The following is a 26,766-nucleotide window of genomic DNA, read 5'->3' as shown; positions in this document are numbered from 1 at the left end:
CGCTGAAGCTCCAATGCTTTGGCCACCTGATGAGAACTGACTCATTTGAAAAGACCCTGATGCTGGGAAAGATTGAAGGTGGGAGGAGAAGGGGACAATAAAGGATGAGATGGTTGGACGGCATCACAGACTCAATGGACATGAATTTGAGTAAACTCTGGGAGGTGGTGATGGACAGGGAGGCCTGGAATGTTGCATTCATGGTGTTTCAAGAAGTCAGACAAGACTTAGCTACTGAACCAACAACAGAATCATATACATTGATAATTGCCTTTGAGTAAATGGATTAAATGCACCAATCAAAAGACAAAGACTGGTTGGGCGAAAATAAAAACAAGACCTAGGGACACTTACAGACTGAAATTAAGGAGATGGCAGAAAGTATTTCATGCAAATGGGAATCATAACAAAGGTGGAGTAATAATATCTGTATCAGACAAACTTTAAAACAAATATTGTTATAAGAGAAAAAGAAGGACACTGCATAATGCTCAAGGGTTCAGTCCAAGAAGACAATATAACAAGTATAAATATATATGAACTCAACATACGAATACCTCAGTATGCAAGGCAAATACCAACAACCATAAAGGGATAAATCGACAGTAACAACAATAGTGGGGTAGGTTAACACCCCACTTTCAACAACGGACGGATTATCTGGTAGAAAATTAATAAAGAAACTCAGGCTTTAAATGACACGTTAGACCAGATGGATTTAATTAATATTCATAGAGCATTCCAACCAAAAGCAGCAGACTACATATTCTTCTCAAGCGCATGTGGAACATTCTCCAGGATTGACCACTTGTTGGATCACAAGGTGAGCCTTGGTAAATTTATGAAAACGGAAATCATATCAAACATCTTTTCTGATCATAACTGCTATGAAATCAGAAATAAAGTACAAGAAAATAACTATAAAAAACACAAACACATGGCAGCTAAACATTATGCTACTAAACCAGCAATCGAATCACTGAAGAAATTTAGAGAAAATAAAATAATACTTAGAGACAAATGAAACTAAAGCACAATGGTGCAAAACTTATCGGATGCAGCAAAGGGAGCTCTAAGAGGGAAGTTTATAGCAGTACAATGCTACCTCATGAAAAAAGAATAATCTCAAATAAACTACATAACCTTACACCTAAAACCCCTAGAGAAAGAACAACAAACAAAATCTAAAGCTAGCAGAAGGAACGAAATCACAAAGATCATAGCAGAAATAAATGAAATAGAGACAAAACAATTGCTAACATCAATGAAATTCCAAGTTGGTTCTTTGAAAAGATAAAATTGACAAACTTTTAGTTGGACTCATGAAGAAAAAAAGGGAGAGGACTTACACCAATAAAATTAGAAATGAAAAAGGAGACATTACGGCTGACTCCACAGAAATACCAAGAATCATGAGACTACTATGAGCAACAATATGCCAACAAAATGGGCAACCTAGAAGAAAAGGACAAACCGACCAAAAGCAGCGAAATTGAAACTGTGATTAAAAACCCCCCAATAAACGAAAGTTCAGGACCTGACTGCTTCACAGGCAAATTTAATCAAACATTTAGAGAAAAGTTAGCATCTATTCTTCTGAAATTGTTTCAAAAAACTGCAGAGGAAGGAACACTTTCAAACTCTTTTTTGAGGTCACCACCACCCTGATACCAAAACCAAAAAGTGGGCAAAAAGGGTACATATCTTAACATAGTAAAAGCCACGTATGACAAACCTATAGCTAGCACCATATTCAATGGTGAAGAGCTGAAAGCATTCCCTCTAAAACCAGGAATAAGACAAGGATTCTACTCTCACCTCTTTTATTCAACATAATTTTGGGAGTCTTAGCTACAAATCAGGAAAGAAAACGAAGTAAAGGGAATCTAAATTGGAAAAGAAGTTCTTAAACTGCCACTGTTGACAAAATGACATGATACTATACACAGAAGATCCTAAAGATGCTACCAGAAAACTCCAAGAACTCATCAATGACTCTGGTAAAGTTGCAGGTTACAAAATTAACATGTAGCAAGCTGTTGCATTTCTGTATATTAACAACAAAAGATCAGAAAGAGAAAATTCAGGAAACAATTCCATTTACCACCACCTCATAGAGAATCAAATACCTATGAATAAACCTACCTAAGGAAACAAAAGTATAAGTACTCGGAAAAGTATAAGATGTTGATGAACTACTCTAGGCAATTTACAGATTATCAGTGCAATCCCTATCAAATTACCAATGGCATTTTCCACAGAACTAGAACAAAAATCTCAAAATTTGTTTGGAGACACAAAAGACCCCGCATAGCCAAAGCAATCTTGAGAAAGAAAATAGAGCCAGAGTAATCAAACTCCCTGACTTCAGATTACACTACAAAACTACAGTCATCCAAACAGTAAGGTCCTGGCACAAAAACAGAATTACAGATCAATGGATTAGGACAGAAACCCAAAAATAAGATCACACACCTGTGGTCAATTAACCTATGACAAAGGAGGCAAGACTGCACAACGTTGGAAAGACAGTCTCTTCAACAAATGGTGCTGGGAAAACTGGAGAGCTACATACAAGTTTAAAAAAATGAAATTAGATCATTCCTTAACTTCATACACAAAAATAAGCTCAAAATAGATTAAAGACCTAAATGTGAAACTGGACACTATGTAACTCCTAGAGGAAAACATAGGCAGAACACTCTCTGACATAAATCACAGCATTATCTTATTTGATCTGTCTCCCACAGTAATGGAAATAAAAACAAAAATTAAAAAAAAAAAACAAATGGGACCTACTTAAACCCAAAAGTTTCTGCACAGCAAGGGAGACAACAAACAAAATGAAAAGACAACCCTCAGATGGGGAGAAAATATTTGCAAATGACACGACTGATAAATTGCAAAATTTACTAACAGCTCACAACACCTAACAGTCTAAATACACATTTCTCCAAAGAGAAATCTTTATCTGCACGAGCAAGGCTAAAGACGCTGCTATGAAATGTGCACACTGACTCCAAGGATTAGTTAAGGTAGATAAGCTGTCCCTGTAAGTGATACTGGCAGAAACCTCACATTAAAGGAACTCTTGGAGAAAATTTACAATATTGAAAATACAAAAGATAGAATGTCAGGGCAGATCCAAATTTAGAAAGCAATATGACAATTCACTAAAGCATAGAAGGACTCTTGCACAAATTATATAATATGAATAAGGCAAGCACTGTTCCAACTACCACTGTCCCTTGGTACTCATCCCCTAGGGGATACGAAAATACAGATACCAAAACCTGTGGATGCTCACCATGTGTTTACACACTTGGATAGAGAGGGTGAACTCCTGACGAGTTTTTAGAAAGAAAGAAAACATTTTAATGTTTTAATGTCTCAGTGCGTCTGATGTTCAAATTACAGTGTACAAAGTAAATTTTAGTTTTGTTTTTTTTTTCCCACTTCCCCATATATTATGGGCTTCTCTGGTGGCTCGGATGGTAAAGAAGCTGCCTGCAGTGCAAGAGACCCAGGTTTGATCCCTAGGCCAGAGAGATTCCCTAGAGAAACAGGAAGAGCATTTTTAATATTTTCACAAATGTTTTTAAGGTCACAAAAAAATTATAAGTAACCACGTACAGTTTCTGATTACATGGTTATTTGTACATTTTTGCACTAATGTACAAAGTGGTGACCGCAAGTACTCCTACATCAAAGTCCAGGTCCCTGCTCTTTCCTCTGCCCAACACAGTCTTACATCAGGGAACACGTGGCTCTTAAAACCGCTGCTCAGAGAAGCCTTCCTGTAAGTCATCACCTCTTCTCCCATCACTTATATTCCTTTCACACTGGTTTCTTTTTCTTCACATATTTATTATTTCTCTACATTCACTAGACAGTACGCTTAAGGAATGGACCCTTTGTTTCAGTCACTTTTATTTCCCTGGATTCTGAAATGATACTTAGTACACATATGGCATTCATAATTTTTTGAATGAAGTTCTATGAAGTTCAGTTCTATTCAGTCACTCAGTCGTGTCTGACTCTTTGCAACCCCATGAATTGCAGCACGCCAGGCCTCCCTGTCCATCACCAACTCCCGGAGTTCACTCAGACTTACGTCCATCAAGTCAGTGATGCCATCCAGCCATCTCATCCTCTGTTGTCCCCTTCTCCTCCTGCCCCCAATCCCTCCCAGCATCAGAGTCTTTTCCAATGAGTCAACTCTTCACATGAGGTGGCCAAAGTATTGGAGTTTCAGCTTCAGTATCATTCCTTCCAAAGAACATCCAGGACTGATCTCCTTTAGAATGGACTGGTTGGATCTCCCTGCAGTCCAGGGGACTCTCAAGAGTCTTCTCCAACACCATGGTTCAAAAGCATCAATTCTTCGGCACTCAGCCTTCTTCACAGTCCAACTCTCACGTCCATACATGACTACTGGAAAAACCATAGCCTTGACTAGATGGACCTTTGTTGGCAAAGTAATGTCTCTGCTTTTGAATATGCTATCTAGGTTGGTCATAACTTCCCTTTCAAGGAGTAAGCATCTTTTAATTTCATGGCTGCAATCACCATCTGCAGTGATTTGGGAGCCCCAAAAATCAAGTCTGACACTGTTTCCGCTGTTTCCCCATCTATTTCCCATGAAGTGATGGGACCAGATGCCATGATCTTCGTTTTCTGAATGTTGAGCTTTAAGCCAGCTTTTTCACTCTCCTCTTTCACTTTCATCAAGAGGCTCTTTAGTTCCTCTTCACTTTCTGCCATAAGGGCGGTGTCATCTGCATATCTGAGGTTATTGATATTACTCCTGGCAATTTTGATTCCAGCTTGTGCTTCTTCCAGTCCAGCATTTCTCATGATGTGCTCTGCATATAAGTTAAATAAGCAGGGTGACAATATACAGCCTTGACGTACTCCTTTTCCTCTTTGGAACCAGTCTGTTGTTCCATGTCCAGTTCTAACTGTTGCTTCCTAACCTGCATACAGATTTCTCAAGAGGTAGGTCAGGTGGTCTGGTATTTCCATCTCTTTCAGAATTTTCCAGTTTATTGTGACCCATACAGTCAAAGGCTTTGGCATAGTCAATAAAGCAGAAATTTATGAATAATAGATCTAAATATGTTAACACAGTAAGCTATTACTGATATAAGGAAAAAATGCCATATAATAAACAACCAATAAAGTCTTATTTTTAAGAACTTATCAGCCTATCTACACATGTATGTGGAAAAAGATGTGGAAAGATACTTAACAAAACTTTAACCAATTAATATTACTCTGGGGGTGCTTTCCAAGTGGCTCAGTGTTAAAGAATCTGCCTGCCAATGCAGGAGATGCAGGTTCAATCCCTGGGATGGGAAGATCCCCTGGAGAAGGCAATGGCAACCTACTCCACTATTCCTGCCTGGAAAATCCCATGGACAGAGGAGCCTGGCAAGATGAATAGTCCATGGGGTTACAAAGACTCAGAGGCTAAAACAGAAACAAATTACTCTGGGGAGAGGGACTAGAGAGGTGAGTGGAGAATGGGACAAAGATTTTTACATTATACTTTTTATATTGTCTCATTTTCTTTTCCAAAATACTATTTTTAGAATTAAGAAGATAAATAAAATAGCATGTATTAACTGTCATCATGCCATTTTTGACAGCAACAGGAACTGGGTGTTCACTATGAGGCAGCCTCTATTCTAAGTGCTATGAATACACAGGAATCCTATGAGGAAGATGTTATAAGTATGCCCATCTCAAAAATAAGGAAATTAAGAACCAGAGAGGTCGAGAGATGTGTCCAGATCACACAGCTTAGAAATGGGTTTTTCAGATGCACACAAACAAATTACATGAAGTTTGTCGCATGTCACTAGACTTTCCTGTCCTCAATTATGTGCTCACCCTGCAGGCCTGGGCGACCCAGACGTACTCCGCATAGAGCTCTCCACGCGAGGGCTGGCCACGTCAGGAGGCTGAGGGGGAATGAGGGTTTTCCGCACTGCCATTCTAGAAGAGACAAGAGACAAACCCGGAATACAAGAGTCTGTGGGCATTCCAAGGGTAAGAACAACACATCTGCTACGTGGATCTAGGGTGAAATTAAAGCACCATGTTGCCAGGTGCTTTTTAATGCATTGAAAAGTTTTGTCAACGTAATAAAGGCACATTATTTAAAAAGTCAAACAGTACTAAAGAGCTTTTAACAAAACACAGTCGATCTCTTTCCCATCCTTCATCACTTCCTGCCTGTCTCTCATCAGGAAGCAACTATTTTGACTCTTATCTGCTTCTCCTACTTTCTACCTACACATTTCCTTTGTACTTAAAATTTAAATTCGTTTAGTATTCACAGTTATTATTACACCTATGTATTCATATTGACCTAAGCAAGTTAATGGAAGCTGAGTGAAAAAAGTCGATTAAGACAGCTAGCTAGTGATCAAATGTGTCATGTAGTAGAGGTCACATGCGGCTCAGACCAGAGCTTAGTGATGTGGAAATCATAAATGATCCCGATGTGTAATTTTGGCAGAGTGGCAGAAGCAAATACTAGAAGAGAACTGGTTTGAGAGGAAATGTCTAGAATGAGAACACACCATTCTGCAATGCAGTGAATTCAGATACTGATCATCAAGCCTGTTAATATCTCAAAAAAGGGTGACCAGCAGACAGCATATTGCTCCTAGTATAATACTAAAATCAGGCTTCCCAGGCGGCCCGCGATGAAGATCCACCTGCCAGTGCAGAATATGTGGGTTTGATTCCTGGGTAGGGAAGCTCCTCTGGAGAAGGAAACGGCAACCTATTCCAGTATTTCTGCCTAGGAAAATCCATGGACAGAGGAGCCTGGTGGGCAATAGTCCATTGGGTCACAAAAATAGTTGGATGTGACTTAGCAACTAAACAACAAAACACTAAACTGCCAACTTATGAAGGGATTTTGCTAAAAGGGGAAAAGAATCAAGCCTTTAGATTAAAGTAACAACTTGGAAAATGTGGAGGAGAGAATAAGTGAAACTAGGTGATGGGAGACAGGGGCATGGATTGTGTTCCCTAAAATGAGCCACTGGGGTCCTAATTCCTGGTGCTTGTGAATGTCAAAACATAGGGTCTTTGCAAATGTAACTAAGTTAAGGATCTTGACATGAGATCACTCTAGATTTAGAGTCTTTTAGAAAAGACCCTGATGCTGGGGTAAGACTGCAGGTAAAAGGAGAAGGGGGAACAGAGGATGAGACGGTTAGATGGCATCACCTACTCAACGGATATGAATTTGAGCAAACTCCGGGAGACAGCGGACGTCAGAGGAGTCTTGCGTGCTTCAGTCCACAGGGTCACAAAGAGTACGATACAACTTGGTGTCTGAACAACAACATAAAAGTTATAGGGCAGGTCCTAAATCCAATGGCTGATGCAACAGAAAGGAGATGGCGATCTGAGACAGACAGAGGCAAGGGCATGTGAGTACAGAAACAGAGTGGAGCGGTGCATCCACAGGCAAAGCAGCTCCAAGGCCTGCCAACTGCCACCAGGTACTGGGAGAGAGGCACAGAGCGGATCTCCCCGAGGAGGGACGCCCAGTCATCGTACTGTGAGAACAAACTCGTGCTGCTTTAGACCACCAAACTCGTGATAATTTATTATAGCAGCCCTAAGGAAACTAATACAATGGGGCTACAACTAAATTCAGGGAAAGAGATGGCGGGGGAAGGGAAAACTCCAAGGGACAAAAGAGCCGGTAAAAAAAGGGAGTGGATAGGCATACAGATAAAACATGAACTAAGTTAACAACTGAAGTTGGATTATGGGAATAAATTCTTATGTTCAAATTTGTATTATGTTTAAACTTTCCACATTAAAAATGAAAAAGCAAGACCAACTCCACTCACCCCAGAAAACAAACCACCCCCCCAAACCCATAAAGAGATATACTATAAACGTACAGAATGACCAAACTTACAAAGAGTGCCAAATAACAAGTGTTGGTGATGACAGAGGCAATGATTCCACAGCCAGTGAGAGTGCAAATGGGTGTAACACCTGAACAAACTGCTGGCGTTACCTGTTAGATCTGAACATGAGCACAGACCACATCCCAGCAAATCCCTTCTGGGGCACTACATTATGGACACATCAAAGGTGATGTACAAAGATGTTGGGATAACATTACAGCCCCAAACTGGAAAAAACCCATAGATCCATGGATAAATGATGCTATTCTTTTATAAGAATATTTTAAACAACAACTGAAAAGTTACAATCACATGTAGTAACATGGATGAACTGTCCAAAACCAAGTGAAAGATGACAGAGTCACAAAAATATATATATGATTCTATCAGAAAGAAGCAAAAGAGGGTAAGAAGAGAAACTGGTCAGTAACCTTTGGGAGGAAGTACTGGTAATCACACAGATGTACACTGGGTTCCCTTTGTGCTAACTCATTATACTGTACATACATTATCTGCACAGGCAAAGAGATAACTCCTTTATTTTCATTGCAAACAGGAGAAATAAAATGGGGTAGAGAATGGACGAAAGTGGCTTAATAGAAGAATTTTTTTTTAAGATGGAAGAACTGACAGCAAGATTATACTTTTTATGTGAATAACCCACTTATAAGAAAAAACTGATGAAGGAGGAGAGAGAGAGAAGAGCTGGAGCTGGAGTAGGTAAAGAAGGTTGTGATCAGAGCTCTGAAGAGGCTTCCCTGGAGCTCACCTATACTGGGAAATGGAGGTGGAGTAGGGAAAGAGGCTGGTAGGTAGCATGAGTAAGAAAAAACTGATGAAGGAGGAGAGAGAGAGAAGAGCTGGAGCTGGAGCAGATAAGAAAGGTTGTGATCAGAGCTCTGAAGAGGCTCCCCTGGAGCTCACCTGTACTGGGAAATGGAGGTGGAGCGGGGAAAAGAGGCTGGTAGGTAGCATGTATAAGAAAAAACTGATGAAGGAGGAGAGAGAGAGAAGAGCTGGAGCTGGAGTAGGTGAGAAAGGTTGTGATGGGAGCTCTGAAGAGGCTCCCCTGGAGCCCACCTGTACTGGGAAATGGAGGTGGAGCGGGGAAAAGAGGCTGGCAGGTAGGATGTGACAGCTAGTTTGTGAAGTTCTCTTGTGCTTGTTGCCATTTTCTCAAGAAAGTAGGTGGCACTTTTGTTAGCTACTAGTGAATGTGGAGAGAAGCTGTGGAAGCCTGGAAAAGAACAGAGGCACCTGGTTGTCTGGACGGGTGGCGGAAGCAAGCAGACAGTGCTGGTCCACCATGATACCCCAGTGGAGGTGCGTGAGGTTAAGCAGGACCAGGCAGTGTGGTGCTCCCTAGCACTGCTGCACATATGCAGGCAGCGTAAACACAAATTAGGATTTACCTCTGGTTTTGACAAAGTGAAGAGGAGGGTAAGGAACCTGAGGACAGAGGCAAGGAAATGATCACAAAGGACCACAGACTCTGAACCAGGGAGAGCAGACAAAGATGTCAGGAAAGCAGTTAGAAGAGTGAAAAGGTGGTTAAGGACCAAGAGACTGCAGGCTTCCAGCAGGGTCTTGTTGAGTCACAGTTCTGCTGCCAGGGGCGTGGAAGGAGGCAGGCTGTGGGCCACTGGGGTACAGAAAATGCTGCTAAACTTCTGAGCTGTGGAATGCTTGTGCTCCTGGGGGTGCGCTGCTACGGGAGGGTGGATGCAAGGGACACATTCAAGCAACTGAGAGGCCACAGAGCTGGGAAATGTCAAATTTCTCTTTACATGAAAGATAGTATGACAGCCAGCCACTACGTACCTTCTGAAGTACACACACAGTCTCCAAATCAAACCTGACTCTGTCCCAACAAGGTGGCTGCCAGTCACATGGGGCCACTAAACAGTCGAAAGGCAGTAAATGCAAGTGACCAGCAGGACTTTTAAGAAAGTTTCATTAGGGGCTCCCCTGGTGGCTCAGACAGTAAAGAATGTTTCGCTGAAGTTAATTTGAATTTAAAAGCTGGTATTTGACTAGAACAGTCAAATTCACAGAGTTAGAAAGTACACTGGTAATGCCAGGGGCCAGGAGGTGAAGGCACTGTAAGGTGAAGGGACAGGGGGAATGGGGAGTTAGTATTTAATGGAGACAGAGCTTCAGTTTAAGAAGGTGAAAAACCTGGGAGGTGATGATGGTGAGAGCTGCACAACAATGTGAATGTATTTAATGTCACTGAGATGTACGTTAAATATGGTTAAAGTAGTATGTTTTATATTATGTGACTTTTACCACAATAAAAAAAAACATTTAAAAAAACATAAAAAATAAAAACTGATATTTGATTCAGTTATTGGAAAACTTTTCAGTGTGTCTGGATGAACCTGGTTATGTGAAACTACTTTTTCAATAGCAAATTTTATGAAATTTGAATACAGACCAGGAAGCATATCTGCTGTTGAGGAGGAGTGGATGAAAGTGGCGATGAGGCACCAAGAGGACCGTCAGCCCATCTCTGGGCACAGCGACAGGGAGGGATGGGGAAGAGACAGCCACCACTCTGGGGAGAGTCGAGGAAAAGGCCACTGAGACCCCAAGACGAGCCAGGACCCAATTAGAGCAAAAAGCCACACTCAGAGAAGTCAGGCCCCAGATGGCTTGGATGGTAACAGGTCATCACGGAAGGTAAGCAGAAGGGCCTTTGTACACGACAAAGCACGGGAAAAAGGCAGGTCTTGCTGCGTCCTGTGTTGTGAAGTTTCAAAATATTTTATTCTGGTGCCAGTGTGTGTCCACTGCACCTACTGTGCCAAGCATTTTGTGGTTTGTTAAATCAGGGAACTCTTACTCTTCACTTTTGGTAATTTACTATGATCCCTCCTCTTCCAAGGCAGGACTCTCCTGAACTGGTACTTTAATTTTTTGGTATTTTCTCCCCTTTTGCTTTTGCTCTACTGAGAGATTTCCTGTTTTACCTTTCCACTCCTCTACTGAGTTTTCAGTTTCTGCTCCCACACTTTTAACTTCAGGACAGACTCTTGTTCTCTGACTGTTCCCTTTGAGAATCATGGCCTTCCCGTCTGATAGATGCAGATTTCTTTGGTCCTTTGAACATGGCACTGACGGTGTCTGTCTCTGTTCATGCTTTCTTAGGCTTTGTTTTTAGTTTTATTCTCTTTGCCTAGCCTTTGCATCTTCCAAACTGCCTTTTGCAGTGGTTCCTGTCTTGTATTGTTAGAATCCCCAGCAGGCACCTGATATGCTGGGCTGCATGCTCCTGATGAAGGAGGACTAAAAAGCTGATGGGATGCTCTGAGCGTGTGGCAGGATTTGTCTACCTTAAAGGTGATGTGATCCCTGTCTGAAGGGTCCTTCAACGCCCAGTGTAGGTATTTTTAGATCTTTCCCATTGGGCTGATGGGCCCTAGGAGATCAGAGTCCTCTTCTCGATTTCTCTTCTCAAATGGGAGAAGTGGACAGGCAGTCTCAACACGCCATGCTGGCCAGGCCACCTAGTCTGCTTTTGGTACAGTGCCCTGTCCTCTGCAGCGCTGGCTGCTCCCAGTGGGCCACCTGCAGAGTGCCCCGGGGCTGGGAGGCGCAGCACAGATCCACCGTGTGGGCAGACAAGGCAGGGCCCTAATCACTTTTCAGACAGATTTCAGCCAAGCTTCCTTTCACCCTCAGTTCTTCCTGTTTCCGGTTCTTCTGAAGATTTACAATTTAAATGAGGATGGTTCTCAATTGTTCTCTGCAGACTTAACATCCACCATTCTCACTGCTAAGGGAGTGAGTGCTTGCCTATCTGCTTTCTAGCCTCCAAGTCTTGTTGCTTTTGAGTCCTCTCTTATTCTCCCCATCCTTGCACATTTATGATCTTTTAAAAAAGCCTCTTTACTAAAAGTTCAGTAAGGTTTTGACAGGAGGAGAAATTAAGAAGAACATGTTCAATCTGCCATCTTCATTACAAGCTCTGTCTTGCGTTTTCCTTGACAAGGTTACTTTGTCATGAACCAACTTAGTGTTAAAAGACAGAGACTTGGATCTCTGTGTCACAGCAGAGCACCTATCTTCTCGCCGATGACCCACCAACTCAGAAGCTTCTATGACAACACGGAACATTATCCGCTACTAAATGTGACCCTTAATACACCTGGAGCGCTGCTTGCCTGAAGCAACAGTTCATTTAGGATAGCAAGGAAAAAACAGACAGCACACGTTACTGTGCCTAACTATCTAGTTAAGCCTGAAAAACTTAGTACAAGCTAGGGGTTCCAGCATTAAACTCTCAGAACCACAGAGAACTCTCCAAGTAATTAATATGCAACAGATGTTTACAAACTGACACCCAATTGAATCCTGGATTCTTACTGTCTTACAGTCTGAACTCAGCAAGGTTCTCCTGAACAACCTGTTCGGCAAGTTATTTTGGCAGAAATTGAGTTTGCTACAGCACTGGATTAGTGCCTACTGTTTATACCAATGATATCCAGAACTAGAGGTGTCATTTGACACTTCTGGGTCTACTCACCCGTCTGTGGCAGGTTTCTTTCGGAGTATACTTGGCCGTGGGGATGAGCCCTGGGCTGGAGCATTGGTGCTCACACTCTGGCTGTGAGTCTGCACCACAGTTGTTGCTGCTGGAGCAGCACTGAATGGGTTGTTGATAGGGTTGGCTACAATTGTGGCTCCATCCGCCAACACCACTGCTAGAGGACACGGAGGGGGCAGGAGAGAACAACGAGAAGAAGGAAACAGAAGCAACGTTACTACAATGTCACACGAGACAAAGAACAATGATTAGGCTACCACACTGAAGAGTACCCACGTTAGGACTTTCCAACTTCACGCACAGGGATAAGAGCAAAAGCAGATGGCAAAACGGGAGCAGTTATAGAGCCACTGATCAAAAACCACTTTTCTTTGCTCTACAATCATAGTTACTAATAAATAAGATACATAAAGTACATACCACACTTCAAGAAATGTCCTCCTACAGACTTTTTGTAAAATATCACCGCTTCTCAATTCCTAATAATGGTACTAACATTACAGTCTATCTTAATTTTATGTTCTACAAACAACTCCAAAAACAATCTTAGGAAATTCCTTGGCTGTCTAGTGGTTAGGACTCTGCGCTTCTAATGCTAGGGCCTGAATTCAATCCCTGGTTGGAGAATTAGATCCCACAAGCTACACAGTGAGCCAAAAAAATTAAAATGAAAAAGAAAATCCTAAAACGGAATGTATATACTACCTTTATAAGGGTGAATCTACCCTCTCAACTAAGAGTGCTTCTCCCCCTATGCAAATGCCTATTAAGCTATTTACATATGCAGTTTCTAATGCTTACAACGATCCTGACAGGTAAGTTCTAAGCAACTCATGTTCCAAAGAGGAAACTAAGGTTTAATGAGGTTACTTGAGACCACAAAGCCAGCAAGTGGCAGAACCATTATTTAAACCCTACGTATCTTTTCTCTCCATACCAAGTTCCATGTAAAAAATTAAAATTACCTGAAGTCTTTCCTTCGGGCTGAGGCTGCTGGGTCCCTATTGGTGCAGGCTGAAGTCCTTGGGTGCTGATGGGGGTTGCTGAGTGAATTCCCTGTGTCCCGATGGGGGCTGGCTGGACCCCCGGGGTGCCAACGGGGGCTGGCTGGATCCCCTGTGCACTAATGGGGGCTGGCTGGATCCCTTGGATATGCCGAGCGTGAGACGCATCCACTGTCATCAACTGCATGGGGTTCAGGTGGACTGTGGATGCCACCCCTACTCCAGTCTGCGCTGTGATGGCAGAGTTTGGAGCCTGAGCTGAAACTACAGATGATGCACAAAGTGACAAGAATGTTAGCTCCCTGGTGGCTTAGACGGTAAAGCGTCTGCCTACAATGTGGGAGACTTGGGTTCAATCCCTGGGTCGGGAAGATCTCCTGGAGAAGGAAATGGCAACCCACTCCAGTAGTCTTGCCGGGAAAATCCCATGGACAGAGGAATCTGGTTAGGCTACAGTCCATGGGGTTGCAGGGAGTCGGACACGACTGAGCGACTTCACTCACTCACTCACTCACTCAAGGAGAAAAACACTCAGAAATCAAAACAATTTTTCCACGTTCAAGATCTAAACTCTCAATTAAAAAAAAAAAGTGCTATATAAATCTCTATGCATTGATGTTTTCTCCACCTTACTTTCTACTAATTTGAGATGATCTTTCTGCAGAAATAGCATTAAAATGAGAAAAAGAAACCATTTATTAAAAGCCAAATGTGAGCCAGGCAACTATGAAATAATTAATACAAACTTTTGCAATCTATCCATGCCTCCAAGTCAAGAATCTTTGCTTTAATTGATAGAAGAACCACTATCAGAGGAATTTCTGAAATATAGTAGTTATTAATTTTAAATTCTAAAATATGCACTTGGGAGAGAGAACAATCAACCTGTCCTTTTTCAATCAGCTACCGTGTACATTAAAAACTGACTCAACAACAGAACTGAAAACACAAACATTCCCAGGAAGAAACAAAGAAAGAAGGGATTTCTCACTATTTGTGGAAAGAAAACAAACAAGACTTTTCTTCTCAGAAAACAAATCTGGAAAAAGATAGACGTATCTTCCATGTTCCCTGCAGTGTTACTTACAATAGCCAAGATATGGAAACAATCCATGGCCACTAGTGGACGAGTAGATCAAGAAGACATGGTATACACACACACCATGGAATAACACTCAGCTATTAAAAAGGAAAAAAACCTGAACCACTGCCATCTGTGACAATATGAATGAATCTCAAGGGTACTGTGCTCAGTGAAGTCAGTCACACAGAGAATGACAAACATCATCTGATCTCACATACATATGGAATCTAAAATGCAGAAAATCACAAACCGAGCCCCTGGATAGGGAAAACAGACCGGTGGTGCCACAGGCAAGGGCAGAGGGCGGGTGAGACAGGCTAAGGTAGTGAGAAGGCATGAACTTCCAGTTAAAGACATTAAGTTATGCAGATATAATGCACAGCATAATGATTACAGTTAAATATACCAGTTAAATCTGGAAGTTCCTAAGAGTAGATCTTAAAAAGTTCTCATCACAAGAAAAAAACCAATCTGGAACTGTATAGTGACAGATGCCAGCCAGACCTGCGGTGATTATTCTGCAATACAGACAAATAATGAATTATTATGCTGTACATGCGAAACTAAGGTATGTCAATTATATCTCAATTTTGGAATTTTAGAATTTCTTGGCAGAAAAGCTACGACAAATCTACACAGCATATTAGAAAGCAGAGACATTACTTTGCTGACAAAGGTCCATCTAGTCAAAGCTGTGGTTTTTCCAGTAAGACATGTACAGATGTGAGAGTTGGACCATAAAGAAGGCTGAGTTCTGAAGAACTGATGCTTTGAAACTGGTGTTGGAGAAGACTCTCCAGAGTCCCTTTGACAGCAAGGAGATCAAACCAGTCCATCCTAATGGAAATCAATCCTGAATATTCACTGGAAGGACTGATGCTGAAGTTCCAATACTCTGGCCTCCTGATGTGAAGAGCTGACTCAATGGAAAAGACCCTGATATTAGGAAAGATTGAGGTAAGGCAGAGAAGGGGATGACTGAGGATGAGATGGCTGGATGGCTCAATGGACATGAGTTTGAGCAAATTCTGGGCAATAGTGAAGGACAAGGAAGCATGGCATGGCAGTCCATGGGGTGGCAAAGTGTCAGACACGATTCAGTGACTGAACAACAAATACTTCAATTTTAATAATATAATAAAAATGTTTTATAAATGACAAATAAAAAGGTAAATTATTATGCATTAAGAATAATGAAGTGATAGAACACGTAAACTTAAAAGTCCCTGTTCTAGTACAATTCTTCCTTTGTAGAATACACACATACACAATTTCCAGAGCATTCTAGTTTCTTCCTGAGCAGTATACCCATGGTATTTCTGTTACACAACAGTTTTTGGTCACTTGCCTGCTATAGAACCTGCAGTCTAGTTACTACTACAAGCCTTTTTAAGACCCAATCTTATTTCACACTTTATATTCTCACCCACACCGTGTGTGCGTGCGTGCTCAGTCGTGTTTGACTCTCTGTGACCCTGTGGGCTGCAGCCTGCCAGGCTCCTCTATCCATGGGTTTCTCCCATGGAATGCGGGCTGCCATTTTCCCTCCTCCAATGGATCCTCCCACCTCAGGGATTGATCCTGTGTCTCCTGCATGGGCACTGAGATTCTCTAGTACTGAGCAAGATCTAATCTTATTCCACACTTCGCATTCTTACTCACACTAGGCTTCCACCAAAACGAAGCCACTGTTTTTTCAAGCACATATTTTAGTTAATACTTTATTCACAGACAGAAATGTGCTTTTCTCCAGTCCTACCATGGCTCTGCCCTATCCATTCTGAAAGATCCTTCCCAAATGTCATTTCTTTTAGGAAATCATTCCTGACCTCCAACCCGACCTTCTCAAGTAGAAATAACCTCTTAACTCAGAAACAGCGTGGCTTTGCTCAAGTCTCTCTTGTGAGCTTGAGCATATTATAGTATCTTTTCACACCTCATCTCCTTACTAGACTCTCAGCTTGTTGAAAGCAACATCTGTTTATAAGTCAATTTTAAAGCAGAGCTAGCGTAGGATCTTACATAGAATTTCAATAAATATTTGTGGAATTAATAAATGAATGAATAAACGAATGAATGAAACGGAAAACACCTCTGCAACAAGTGAATTTTCAGGAACAATATGAGAGGGAGCAATTCCTTGCAAAATATATAGATTATATACCTATGCTGCTGCTGCTGCTCCTAAGTCGCTTCAGTCGTGTCTGACTCTGTGCGACCCCATAAACGGCAGCCCACCAGGCTCCCCCGTCCCTGGGATTCTCCAGGCAAGAACACTGGAGTGGGTTGCCACTGCCTTCTCCAATGCATGCAAGTGAAAAGTGAAAGTGAAGTCGCTCAGTCGTGTTTGACTCTTCCCGACCCCATGGACTGCAGCCCACCAGGCTCCTCCTTCCATGGGATTTTCCAGGCAAGAGTACTGGAGTGGGCTGCCAGTGCCTTCTCCGCTATACACCTATAGTCACACACATGTATATACAGTTACATACACGTGCCATCACTTCAGTCATGTCCTAATCTTTGCAACGCTATGCACTGTAGCCCTCCAAGCTCCTCAATCCATGGGATTCTCCAGGTAAAAATACTGGAGTGGGTTGCCATACCCTCCTCCAGGGGATCTTCCTAGCCCAGGGATTGAACCTGAATCTCCAGCACTGGAGGCAAATTCTCTACTCCCGAGCCACTGGGGAAGCCCTATGGTTATATATAGTTATATATCTAGACTTATATATTCATCTCTGCACCTAACTTATAATAGACCAAAAAGACCTCATCTGTAAAAGCAACCAAGAACACGAACAATTGTTCTAATTACCAAAAACTATATAGTAAAGTGATCCATATTTGGCAAGATCAGAGCCTATTATATACCAATTTTCCTGTTCTGTTCTTGACTTAAAAATATCTGTTTTAAAATAAGCTAATAAATTCATGATACTTGAAAACAGGATACTGTTAGCTGGTTTCTAAATGACTTATTCATTTGTGTCCATCCATGTGCAGACTTACATGTTTGACAAATACTACACTACCTCTCATCTGCACCAACAATGATGGTTTGATATGGGAAGAAATACAGTCCTGATTGTGCTCTTTATTCTTCTGTGTTAGTGTCCATCAGGGCTGCTGCAGAGGTGAAGGAAGAATGCTGCGGACACAGATGACTGGCAGGACCCCCAGTACTTCACAGTGTTCTTATGCAGGATTTTTACAAAGTTCATACGTAAGTGATAGTATCTGCACAGTCACCTTTAGCTCAAGAGAGTCTGCATGCTCTTTTCAGTTGGTTAGCATTCAGAGAAATACCCAGTGGCCATGAATGACTGGTGCCTTCTCCAGAAAGGCGAAACCACCGCACTATTAGGGAAGTAACAATGGGCTGAGCTAGTGGATGGAGGAGGGAACCTGAAGGCAAGTGCTATTACTGATGAAGAGACTCAGAGTTTTCAGCAATCAGTGTAACACATACTCACACACAGACATGCTTCTACAATACTTTCAGCATCCCACTTGTGGCGACAATCAATTAAACGAGGTTTTACTTTATAAGATTGCTAATAAAGAACAGTTATGAATTCCTTTAAAAAAGAAAGTTTTTAAAAACAAATATCTCCTCCCTCACCCTCAGGAAAAAAAAAAAAAATCGAAGCACACACACAAAAAATGTAGAGGTGGAGGAACCTGTTTCCAAAGCTGTTTAAACATCCCAGTGTTTGAAAGCTTTAGATTAGCGCTGTCCAACAAAAATATAATACACGCTTTTTTAGATTTTCCAGTAGCCACATTAATATAATATAGGCCAAATTAATTTTTATGATACATCTCTTTTAACTCAATATACCCAAAAAATGATAATTTTAAAATAATAATCTTAATAAGAGTTATTAGTAACACGTTATAAATTCTCTTTTCCATATATGTCTTCAAAATTCAGGGTATATTTTACTCTCAAATCACATTTCAATTCAGAGACTAAATTTTTATCAGAAATACTTGATTTCTATTTTGATTCCATAAAATCAACAATTTTGCAAGAAGTAGTTTCATACTGCTAAGTTGTTCCAAACATATTCGAAATTTCTCTCATTTTAATTTAAAACAAAAAATTCAGTTCTTCATTTGTGCTAGGTCCACTTCAAATGCCCAGTGGCCACAGGCGGCCCTGGCTGCAGCCCCGGAGGCACGTGAGAAGGACGACGGCTACAATCTGATAACCTGGCTTTCTCAGGCCTACAGTGAGCTCAGGCTCTCACAGCAAAAGACTACACAAACCTTGCAGTTTAAGTATTGTTTACTTTGGACTGGCAAAAAGAACACTATTAACAAGACTAGATGGTTAATGTTGAGCATAACTGGGCTAACATTAAAAACACAACAAATAACCCATGAAACAGACACCCCATAAGAGTACAGCTTTATTCATTTTTAACTGCACTATCATCTTAAGGGATAATAAAACTTCATAATTATCCTCAGGGTGGGATAAAATCATGCTAATATCACTAATAAGTAACAACCTTTTACAGTCATAGAAATGGTGATTCACAATCTTAAAGCTTTAATCTCCGCCTTATCCGACTCTGAAAATTGAAGCTAGAATCTTTAAATTCATACTAGTAATACCCACCGATCAATTTCTATCTCACTGCTTGCAAAAACTAAAATGTTAAAAGTCACCGTAACAGTGGGGTTCATACCTGGATACTGTCGGATGGTGGACACAGAGCTGGTGATTGGGGTGTAGGTGTGAGCAGCCAGTGGGTATGCAGAAGGTGGGTACGTTGGGAGAAAGTACTGGAACTGAACAGGAACAGATGGTCTACAGATGGAACACAGATAATATGAACCAAAATGGTCTATTTCCTTCTTTCCCTTCAAATGGTCCTATTACCTACAAACTCTTCATACTTTTAACTGCCTTACCAACATTTCTCAAATTGTGTCCCAAACAATTATATCAAAGGACACAGACCTAGAGAAAGTAGTATTTTAACATTGATGGACCTAGAGATTATCAATATTAAGTGAAGCAAGTCAGAGAAGACCAATGTCATGTATCATCGATATTTGGGATCTGAAATATGACCCAGAGGAGCAAAAGGGAAACAGGCTCACAGAGGCAGAAAACAAACCTGTGGTTACAACAGGGGCGAGGGGGTGAGGAGATTTAAACTGGGAGTTTGGGATTACCAGATACCAACTACTATATACAAAATAAACAACACGGTCCTACTATGCAGTGTAGGGAAACATATCCAGTATTCTATAATAAACCATAATGGAAAATAATATGGAAAAAAATGTACACATACACATCTAACTGAATCACTTTGCTATATACCAGAAACTAACACATCACCGTGAATCAACCATACCTTGATAAAAACAAACAAAACATCCCCAAGCTGAGAAGCGTTTCTAGGGGTGGGATGGAGAGGGAGGTGGGAGGGAGGTTCAAGAGGGAGGGGACATACGTATGCCTATGGCTGATACATGTTGATGTTTGGTAGAAACCAACACAATATTGTAAAGCAATTATCCTTTAATTAAAAATACAAAAATTTCATTATAAAAAAATAAGCATTTCTATACACCACAGTAATCAAACACGAGTATTTAAAAAGGGTCCAATCATGAAATCACTTCATATATGCTGCCGGGTTCTCATTGGGAGGCAGGAGACGTGAACCACAAATACAGAACGTTGGAGGCAGTGGGGTTGGACCAGAGGCACCTGGATGTATTAGTGTTAACAATGCTATCTACTTCCTACGTCTCCTGCTAAAGCACCTAGAAGAAAGGACAGTCCAGTCAAGATAAACAGATCTAACGCCTAGATCTTGGTTCTAAATGATGAGAAGGAACCAGGGCTCAGAGAGATCAAGTTCAAGAGGAGCTTCAAGTATTTTGTTGTGGTGAGAAGGAAGGAAGGGCTAGAATGACCAGGACATAGTAAAACCCACAGGAACTAGCCTGAAGGGGCTCCCACAGACCAACCTGGAGACAATTTGAGCATTAAATCAGGTGACAGTAATGGAATATAATTATGAATAAACAAAACCAAGTCCATGAGCCCATGTGGATTTTAAAAAATAAAATACACAACAAAAGACATAAATGAGCATTGATAAAGAGGATGTCAGTCGATAAACATAAAGGAAATGATAAAATAAATCACTATCTTGCAACCATCATATTGCAAGCATCACCACATCCAGCCAATAATCAACGGAAGCAAAGACTACTGAGTAAAAGCTTACTGGGGAGTAGGATAGCTATAGTCTCAGGTATTCCCACACAAATTAGTTATTTACAAAGAAGAAAAACATAGCTTTACAGGAGAAAAATCTGACAAACATCAACTTCATGAAGCAATGCTGACACAACCAATAATGAGAGGACAGCAGAGCATGAGCCCTGTGATACATGGCCACGAGAAGAGCTTATCCCCTAACGGTGTTCAGCCCCAAAACGCACAGGCTAAGTCTAACTGTGCGGAGCAGCCCAACAAGCGCAAACTGAAGAATACTCTGCAAAAACAACTGGCCAATCCATACTCTTCTAAAATGTCAATGTTGAAAGAGAATGGAATGCTAAAGGATCATTTCAGATGCCCATACTGCAGTTAAATAAGAACAGTTTTGTTCCCTGGAGGAAAATGGGAAATTATACTTAGGTATAAAAGGGTCGTGATGCTGACACCCTTACATTCAAAATGGCCCAAAATAAATTAAACCAAGAAAAACAAAAGGCAAAAAAAGTGATACTAGAACATTCATTAAAAGGAGAATAAGTAAATACAGCACAGCTTCATTCGTAAAATTAAAGAAATTATTGGCTTTTCAGCGGTAAATTTGAAAATAAGGAAATGTACGCCATATTTGTGGGATAATTTTACTGGACAATCAAAGCAATTGGTGACATGACGGGGCACATCCCTCCTACCTATTATCATTGCGGGTTTCCATGGCCACAGGATTTGGAGAGGCTCGATGTCCTGAAATGGGAATCAGGCTACTCCTCTCTGCAGGGTAGTCAGGCTGGATCCGAGGAGACGTGTGTGTGATTTGCTGAGGCACCACCTTAGCTACAAAAAAGTATTATCCAGTTACATTACTGCTCAAATGCTTCTACTGGCATGCCAAAACATTCTCAGCCAGGAAGAATCTTAAGAATGCACATAGTAATAAGAAGCCTAGATTTTTAATCAAAATAAAAAATGAAAAGATGAGCACCTATGGGTTTAACTGAATTATTTCAACCTGATAATACACTGATACATTCACAACTGTTACATGTCAAAGCAGGATTCAATACTAATACTTTATCAAAAACATCAGCGAGCAGGCCCTTTCCCCCTGACCTGGCTTCCTGGAGACTTTTTTTTTTTTTAAAAGGAGAAGACTTCAAAAAAAGTGAATACAGAAATGGCAAATACTTTTGATTCTTCTCCAGGGCCCATAACTAATTAGTAATAATGTAGCTAATTAGTAATGAGATCATTTCAAGCTCAGTTTTCTCATCTATGAGGAAGTCTTTGGATGACCACTTTATTTTAAAAGTCTCTTGAGTGTCCTGTGATTTTTGCATATTTTATGGCAAAAATAAAAATAGTTTTCAAATGTAATTCCACCTGTATAAAGACCCAAACCACAGCAACGACAGGCACACAAACACCTGCGTGCCTGGGAGATGGGATGGTGTCAGCACATCACCCAAAGAACAGCACACTGAACACCAGCACCCTGCCACCGCCCCCATGCCCAGCTATCTTCCGAGGAAGGCAGCGGGGGACGTCTCCGCAGGAAGATGGGTGGGATGCCAAGTTCACCACTGAGGATGGCCCCTGATGTCTAATGCAGACAGAAGTTGGCATGGTGTACTTTTCATCAGTAGTAAGTAGAGTCTGTGCTGAGTAAAAAGCAACTAAGCCTTGTTTTGTCAGTATGCTCATAAAAGGGAGGAGACAAAATAATGCTTCCAATAGGGAAGTAGCTGTCATTTGGCAGAGTAGCTAAGCAGAGGTTGGTTACTACAAACACATACATGAATAATATTTTTACTTTTTCCTAATTAAAGATCATGTCTTCAATTATTAAAAAAAAAAAAAGAAAGAAAAACCCTTCAGGAAAATCACAAAGCAGAAATCATAAATTGGGGCTATTTTCAAAGATAATTCCTGTTTTCTGAACACCATGATCACCTAATTCTGAGACCACTGTCACGTGTAGAGAAAGATAAGGATGTCATTCTAGTGGAAACAGGCGTTTATGGCAGGAAGGAACCCTATGCTTACGGTTAATCAGACTTTTTTCCCCTGACCCAATACCTTCCTATTAATAACAATGGCTGAATACGATACTTAATCTCACCTGGAGAAAGCAAGTGACACAAAAAGCCACTAGGTGGCTTTAATACACCTCTTATGCCCCTAACTTGAAAATCAATACTCCGAGGGTTCTGATCAGGTATCCCTTCTCAATCGAGGCACTTCTATACAGGAATCCTATTATGATGTAACAAATATTTGGATTATCACACAAGAGGAAAACAAAACTAGAGCAAAAATCCTGATGGAACTTAGACAGAATCACGGTAAGTGGCAGATGTTTAAATCTGTTTGGACACGTCTGTCGAATGATTTTCATATCTAGAATTTGGTAAATGGTAAAACGTCGAAGACAAATGAGCTAGAGAATATAACCACAGACTAGAGTTAGAAATATAACCACAAATACTCAGGAGAGGCAGGAAGTTGGTAGGTTCAGCCAAATGAATGAACATTATTTGTCTCCTAGTATTTTTGGTGAGTTTAGTTCCACAGTATTACTCTTAGGAAGATACAGTGATATTAATAAAAACTGATCTCCAAATAATTCTTCAGAGAGAGGGTTCAAGACACAACCAGAGAGCCCCTCTAGGGTACACAGCTCCTCTTTACTGGTCTGATTTTCTTCATAGCTACAGATTCCCTAGTGAGACTCTCGACTATAAAAATGAAAAGAATGGGCTTGGCTCTGACTTTATACAGTGCTGAGGATGACTGATGACACTGTTAGGTATAGCCAGAAAACAATCTGAAATGACAACATGGAGCAGTCAGCGATCTTCTTCAACATAAGCGCTTTAATGCTAGACGCACCACCCCCAAACTTCACAGAAGTGATGTTAAATTCAGAGGGGTGGGAAAGAAGTTTGGGCTCTCTAATGCCAAGCCACAGTGAGCAGGAGCGCAAGAAAGACCACAGTAATCTTTCACTAAGAGCGTTCTGTGGGGCTGGGCACCAGTTTAGGGGCTGGCAGCAAGTTTCCTGGGTCCTACTGATATTCTGGAAATGTGCCCTCAAAGCTTGCTAAGAGGGCTGTGGAAGCTCTAGCCTGTCACATGCACAAAGGACGGACGTGGGGAGGGAGGGCCCACCTCAGAGCTGGGACACAGCAGGCAAGGGAGTCCCACTTGGGTGTCTGGTCACCAGGTCTCTACTTTGAAAAGTACAGCATGTTATAAATCCAGCAGCTGTCTCGTATCTTTAGGAGTGAAGGAAAATAAGACGGCACACTCACTGTTACAGAACCAGGGCACAGGCAACACTACCAACCTGAAACCTGGGACTTGCAGGTTAAAGAGGGGTGTGTTCTGCCTCGCACACCACAGTTTCTGCTTTGGAAGCTCTGAAGTGAGCTATCAGCTCTGAGGATGAGTGTTGGCAACTCGCAGGCCAAACCTTGCTGATGCCTGTTTTGGCCCATGAGCAAACAATGGGTCTACATTTTTAAATGGTTGGGGGAAATGAAACAGAAGAATATTTTGTGACATGTGAAAGTGATATGATATTCAAATTTCCATGCCCAGTAAAAGTCTTACTGAAACACAGCCACACTCATTTGTTTATATATTGTCCATAGCTAGGTGGCTGCACATACCCATGAGGCCTGCAGAACCTGAAGCATTTATGATCCAGCCCTATGGAAAAAGCTTGCCAATCTCTTCTCTCCATCACTCAAGTCTGGCTGCCAAAACCTTCACAGATGTTTTTCCTGGCTACATTGAATGGCTTACAGGATCTTAATTTCCTGACCAGGGATCCAACCCAAGCCCTGACAGTGAAAGCGCTGAGTCCTAACCACGAGACCACCAGGGAAATCCCTCAAAGATTTTTTAATAATGAAAATATACACATATGTAAAGGGGGAATAAACGAAGCCTGGAAGGAATTTTAGGATGGTCATGAAGTTCTCTGGGTGTCACTCAAGACAAGAACCTCAGGGAAGTGACTTGAGGTTTAGGATTCTTCCCACTGCTGCATCACCCAGAGATTTTTCCCGAACAACCTACCAGTGTACAGGTTCTTTCCATTCCTGATTTTTGCTTCTCTCTCGCTTTTCCTGTTGTTCCTCTCAAACTTTTATCAGTGAAGTTTATTTTAAAAGGTACACACAGAAGAGGCAAAGTTTGATAAGTAAGTCCAAAGTGGAGCTAAAATAGTTTATTTTGAGCTCTCAAAGACTGTTACCTTTTCTTGCTCTACCATCAAAATGCCAAATCTGTATGTCAAATAATATTCAAAGTTTAAAGTCAGTGTTGCTTTGAAAATTAACAATTAAAAAAAAAAGTCAACACTAGCCATCTATATGAAGCCCTGGTCAGACGGGCTGAAAAATTCCTTGTAAGCTTCCGTCTGCACGTTGCATGGCACTTACCGACGGGTATGTTTGAGGTGGTCACGGCAGCAGCATGGGACGCATGCGAGGGCATTGTCATGGTAACGATTGTGCTTGTGGGAGCCTGTGTGTGCGACACTGATCCTGGAACAAGGGAGAAAGGGACATTCTTCAACAATGGCCTCTCTGCATACATTACACACTCTCAAAATCCCAAGACTTTGGGAGAAGTTAAGAGGACTTTTCTAGCCTAATTCTCATTCTCTGCCTGAAACTGAGAAGTGAAAATGGAACCCTCCTCCTTACCTGGCAGGAAGGGCAGGGCTGCTGACTTACCGGCCGTGGTTGCAGAAGGAATGGTGTTGGTTGCCAAAATAGGAGCTACTGTGGCTGCAGCCACTGGGGTGCCAGTGCTGAAGATCGTTTTCTGTGTGCGGAACAGCCCACAACACAATTACAAGCAAGAACTCCTCCAACTCATGGCCTTTACAAGCAGCCATTGCCCGCAACGCGCCAGCCTTTGCGCCAGACTTGCACAGCTCTGGCCTGGCCCATGGAGCACACGGGGCTCCTCCCCTCTGGCTTTACCTGCGCCATGGTATGCAGCTGCTGCTTCGGTGTCCCCAGCGCAGGGTGAGACGGCAGCGTGATCCTAGTTGTCACATCCCGTGACTGGGCGGGGCGCTGAATACTGATGGCTGCAGACGGCGGATGCTGGAGAGACAGAGTTGGCCGACTGGGGAGACAGAAAAGACATGCCCATCTATGACTTTTCTCCAGACACGGAGCAGGCAGTCTCGTGCAAGATCCTAGTCAGAATGTTACTTTTTCACATGTCTATGAAGTCCACAGGTGAACCAACAAGGCTAGCTGCCCATCGATTTTCTCTCTTTAAACTGCCATAACCTTTCATCTGGAAAGCTATCAAGATGTGTGCGATCTAAGTCGCTTCAGTCGTGTCTGACTTTTTGCAACGCTATAAACTGTAGCCCACCAGGCTCCTCCGTCCATGGGATTCTCCAGGCTAGAATACTGCAGTCAGTTGCCATGCCCTCCCTCCAAGGGATCTTCCCCACCCAGGGACCAAACGCATGTCTTTTATGTCTCCTGCACTGGCAGGTGGGTTCTTTACCACTACTGCCACCTGGGAAGCCCATGAACCAAATAAATTAATCCTTAATCATCTGAGTATCTTCAACATTAATAATCAACACTCTCTGACAATCTTGAGCAAGTATTATTATAATAAACACACTTCACTCTGTGAACAAAGTGAAGATAAGGTTCTAACTGTTATGAGGAAGATTACAGAAAACCCTGATTAACAGAGGTTTAACCTTGTTCCCTGAAGCACTTCTTTCTTCCTCCAGTTTTATATCACCCCTTACCACATGATAAAGTTACAGTTATGAAAGGCTAATAATTGAAAAGGATATCAACACAGACAGCATGTCAAATTAACTGGCAGCAAGCTACTGAAATTGCAAAAATGGTAAGATAATTGAAGCTGAATTCCAATCA

General features: G+C 41.7%; 1 protein-coding gene across 10 annotated transcripts in view; it reads right to left on the bottom strand.

The window, feature by feature from the left end:
- The window catches only part of SAP130 (Sin3A associated protein 130), a 75,177-nt gene that overhangs the window by 27,247 nt on the left and 21,164 nt on the right, over positions 1-26,766 (bottom strand). For 3 of the 10 annotated variants that reach the window (XM_069574241.1, XM_069574239.1, XM_069574248.1), the window contains exons 8-15: positions 25,834-25,981; positions 25,582-25,672; positions 25,285-25,389; positions 21,529-21,670; positions 19,281-19,402; positions 13,461-13,763; positions 12,475-12,652; positions 5,896-6,000 (exon numbers count right to left, since the gene is read on the bottom strand). In XM_069574241.1, coding sequence (XP_069430342.1) covers positions 5,896-6,000; positions 12,475-12,652; positions 13,461-13,763; positions 19,281-19,402; positions 21,529-21,670; positions 25,285-25,389; positions 25,582-25,672; positions 25,834-25,981 — 1,194 coding nt within the window. The remainder of the gene's footprint in view (positions 1-5,895; positions 6,001-12,474; positions 12,653-13,460; positions 13,764-19,280; positions 19,403-21,528; positions 21,671-25,284; positions 25,390-25,581; positions 25,673-25,833; positions 25,982-26,766) is intronic. The other 7 variants (XM_069574243.1, XM_069574245.1, XM_069574249.1 and 4 more) reach the window with 3 other exon arrangements.

Source organism: Ovis canadensis, chromosome 2 (genome assembly GCF_042477335.2).
Source record: "Ovis canadensis isolate MfBH-ARS-UI-01 breed Bighorn chromosome 2, ARS-UI_OviCan_v2, whole genome shotgun sequence".
Taxonomy (NCBI): domain Eukaryota; kingdom Metazoa; phylum Chordata; class Mammalia; order Artiodactyla; family Bovidae; genus Ovis; species Ovis canadensis.
Note: the sequence above shows the minus strand (reverse complement) of the source record. Positions and strands in the feature narration are given on the sequence as shown.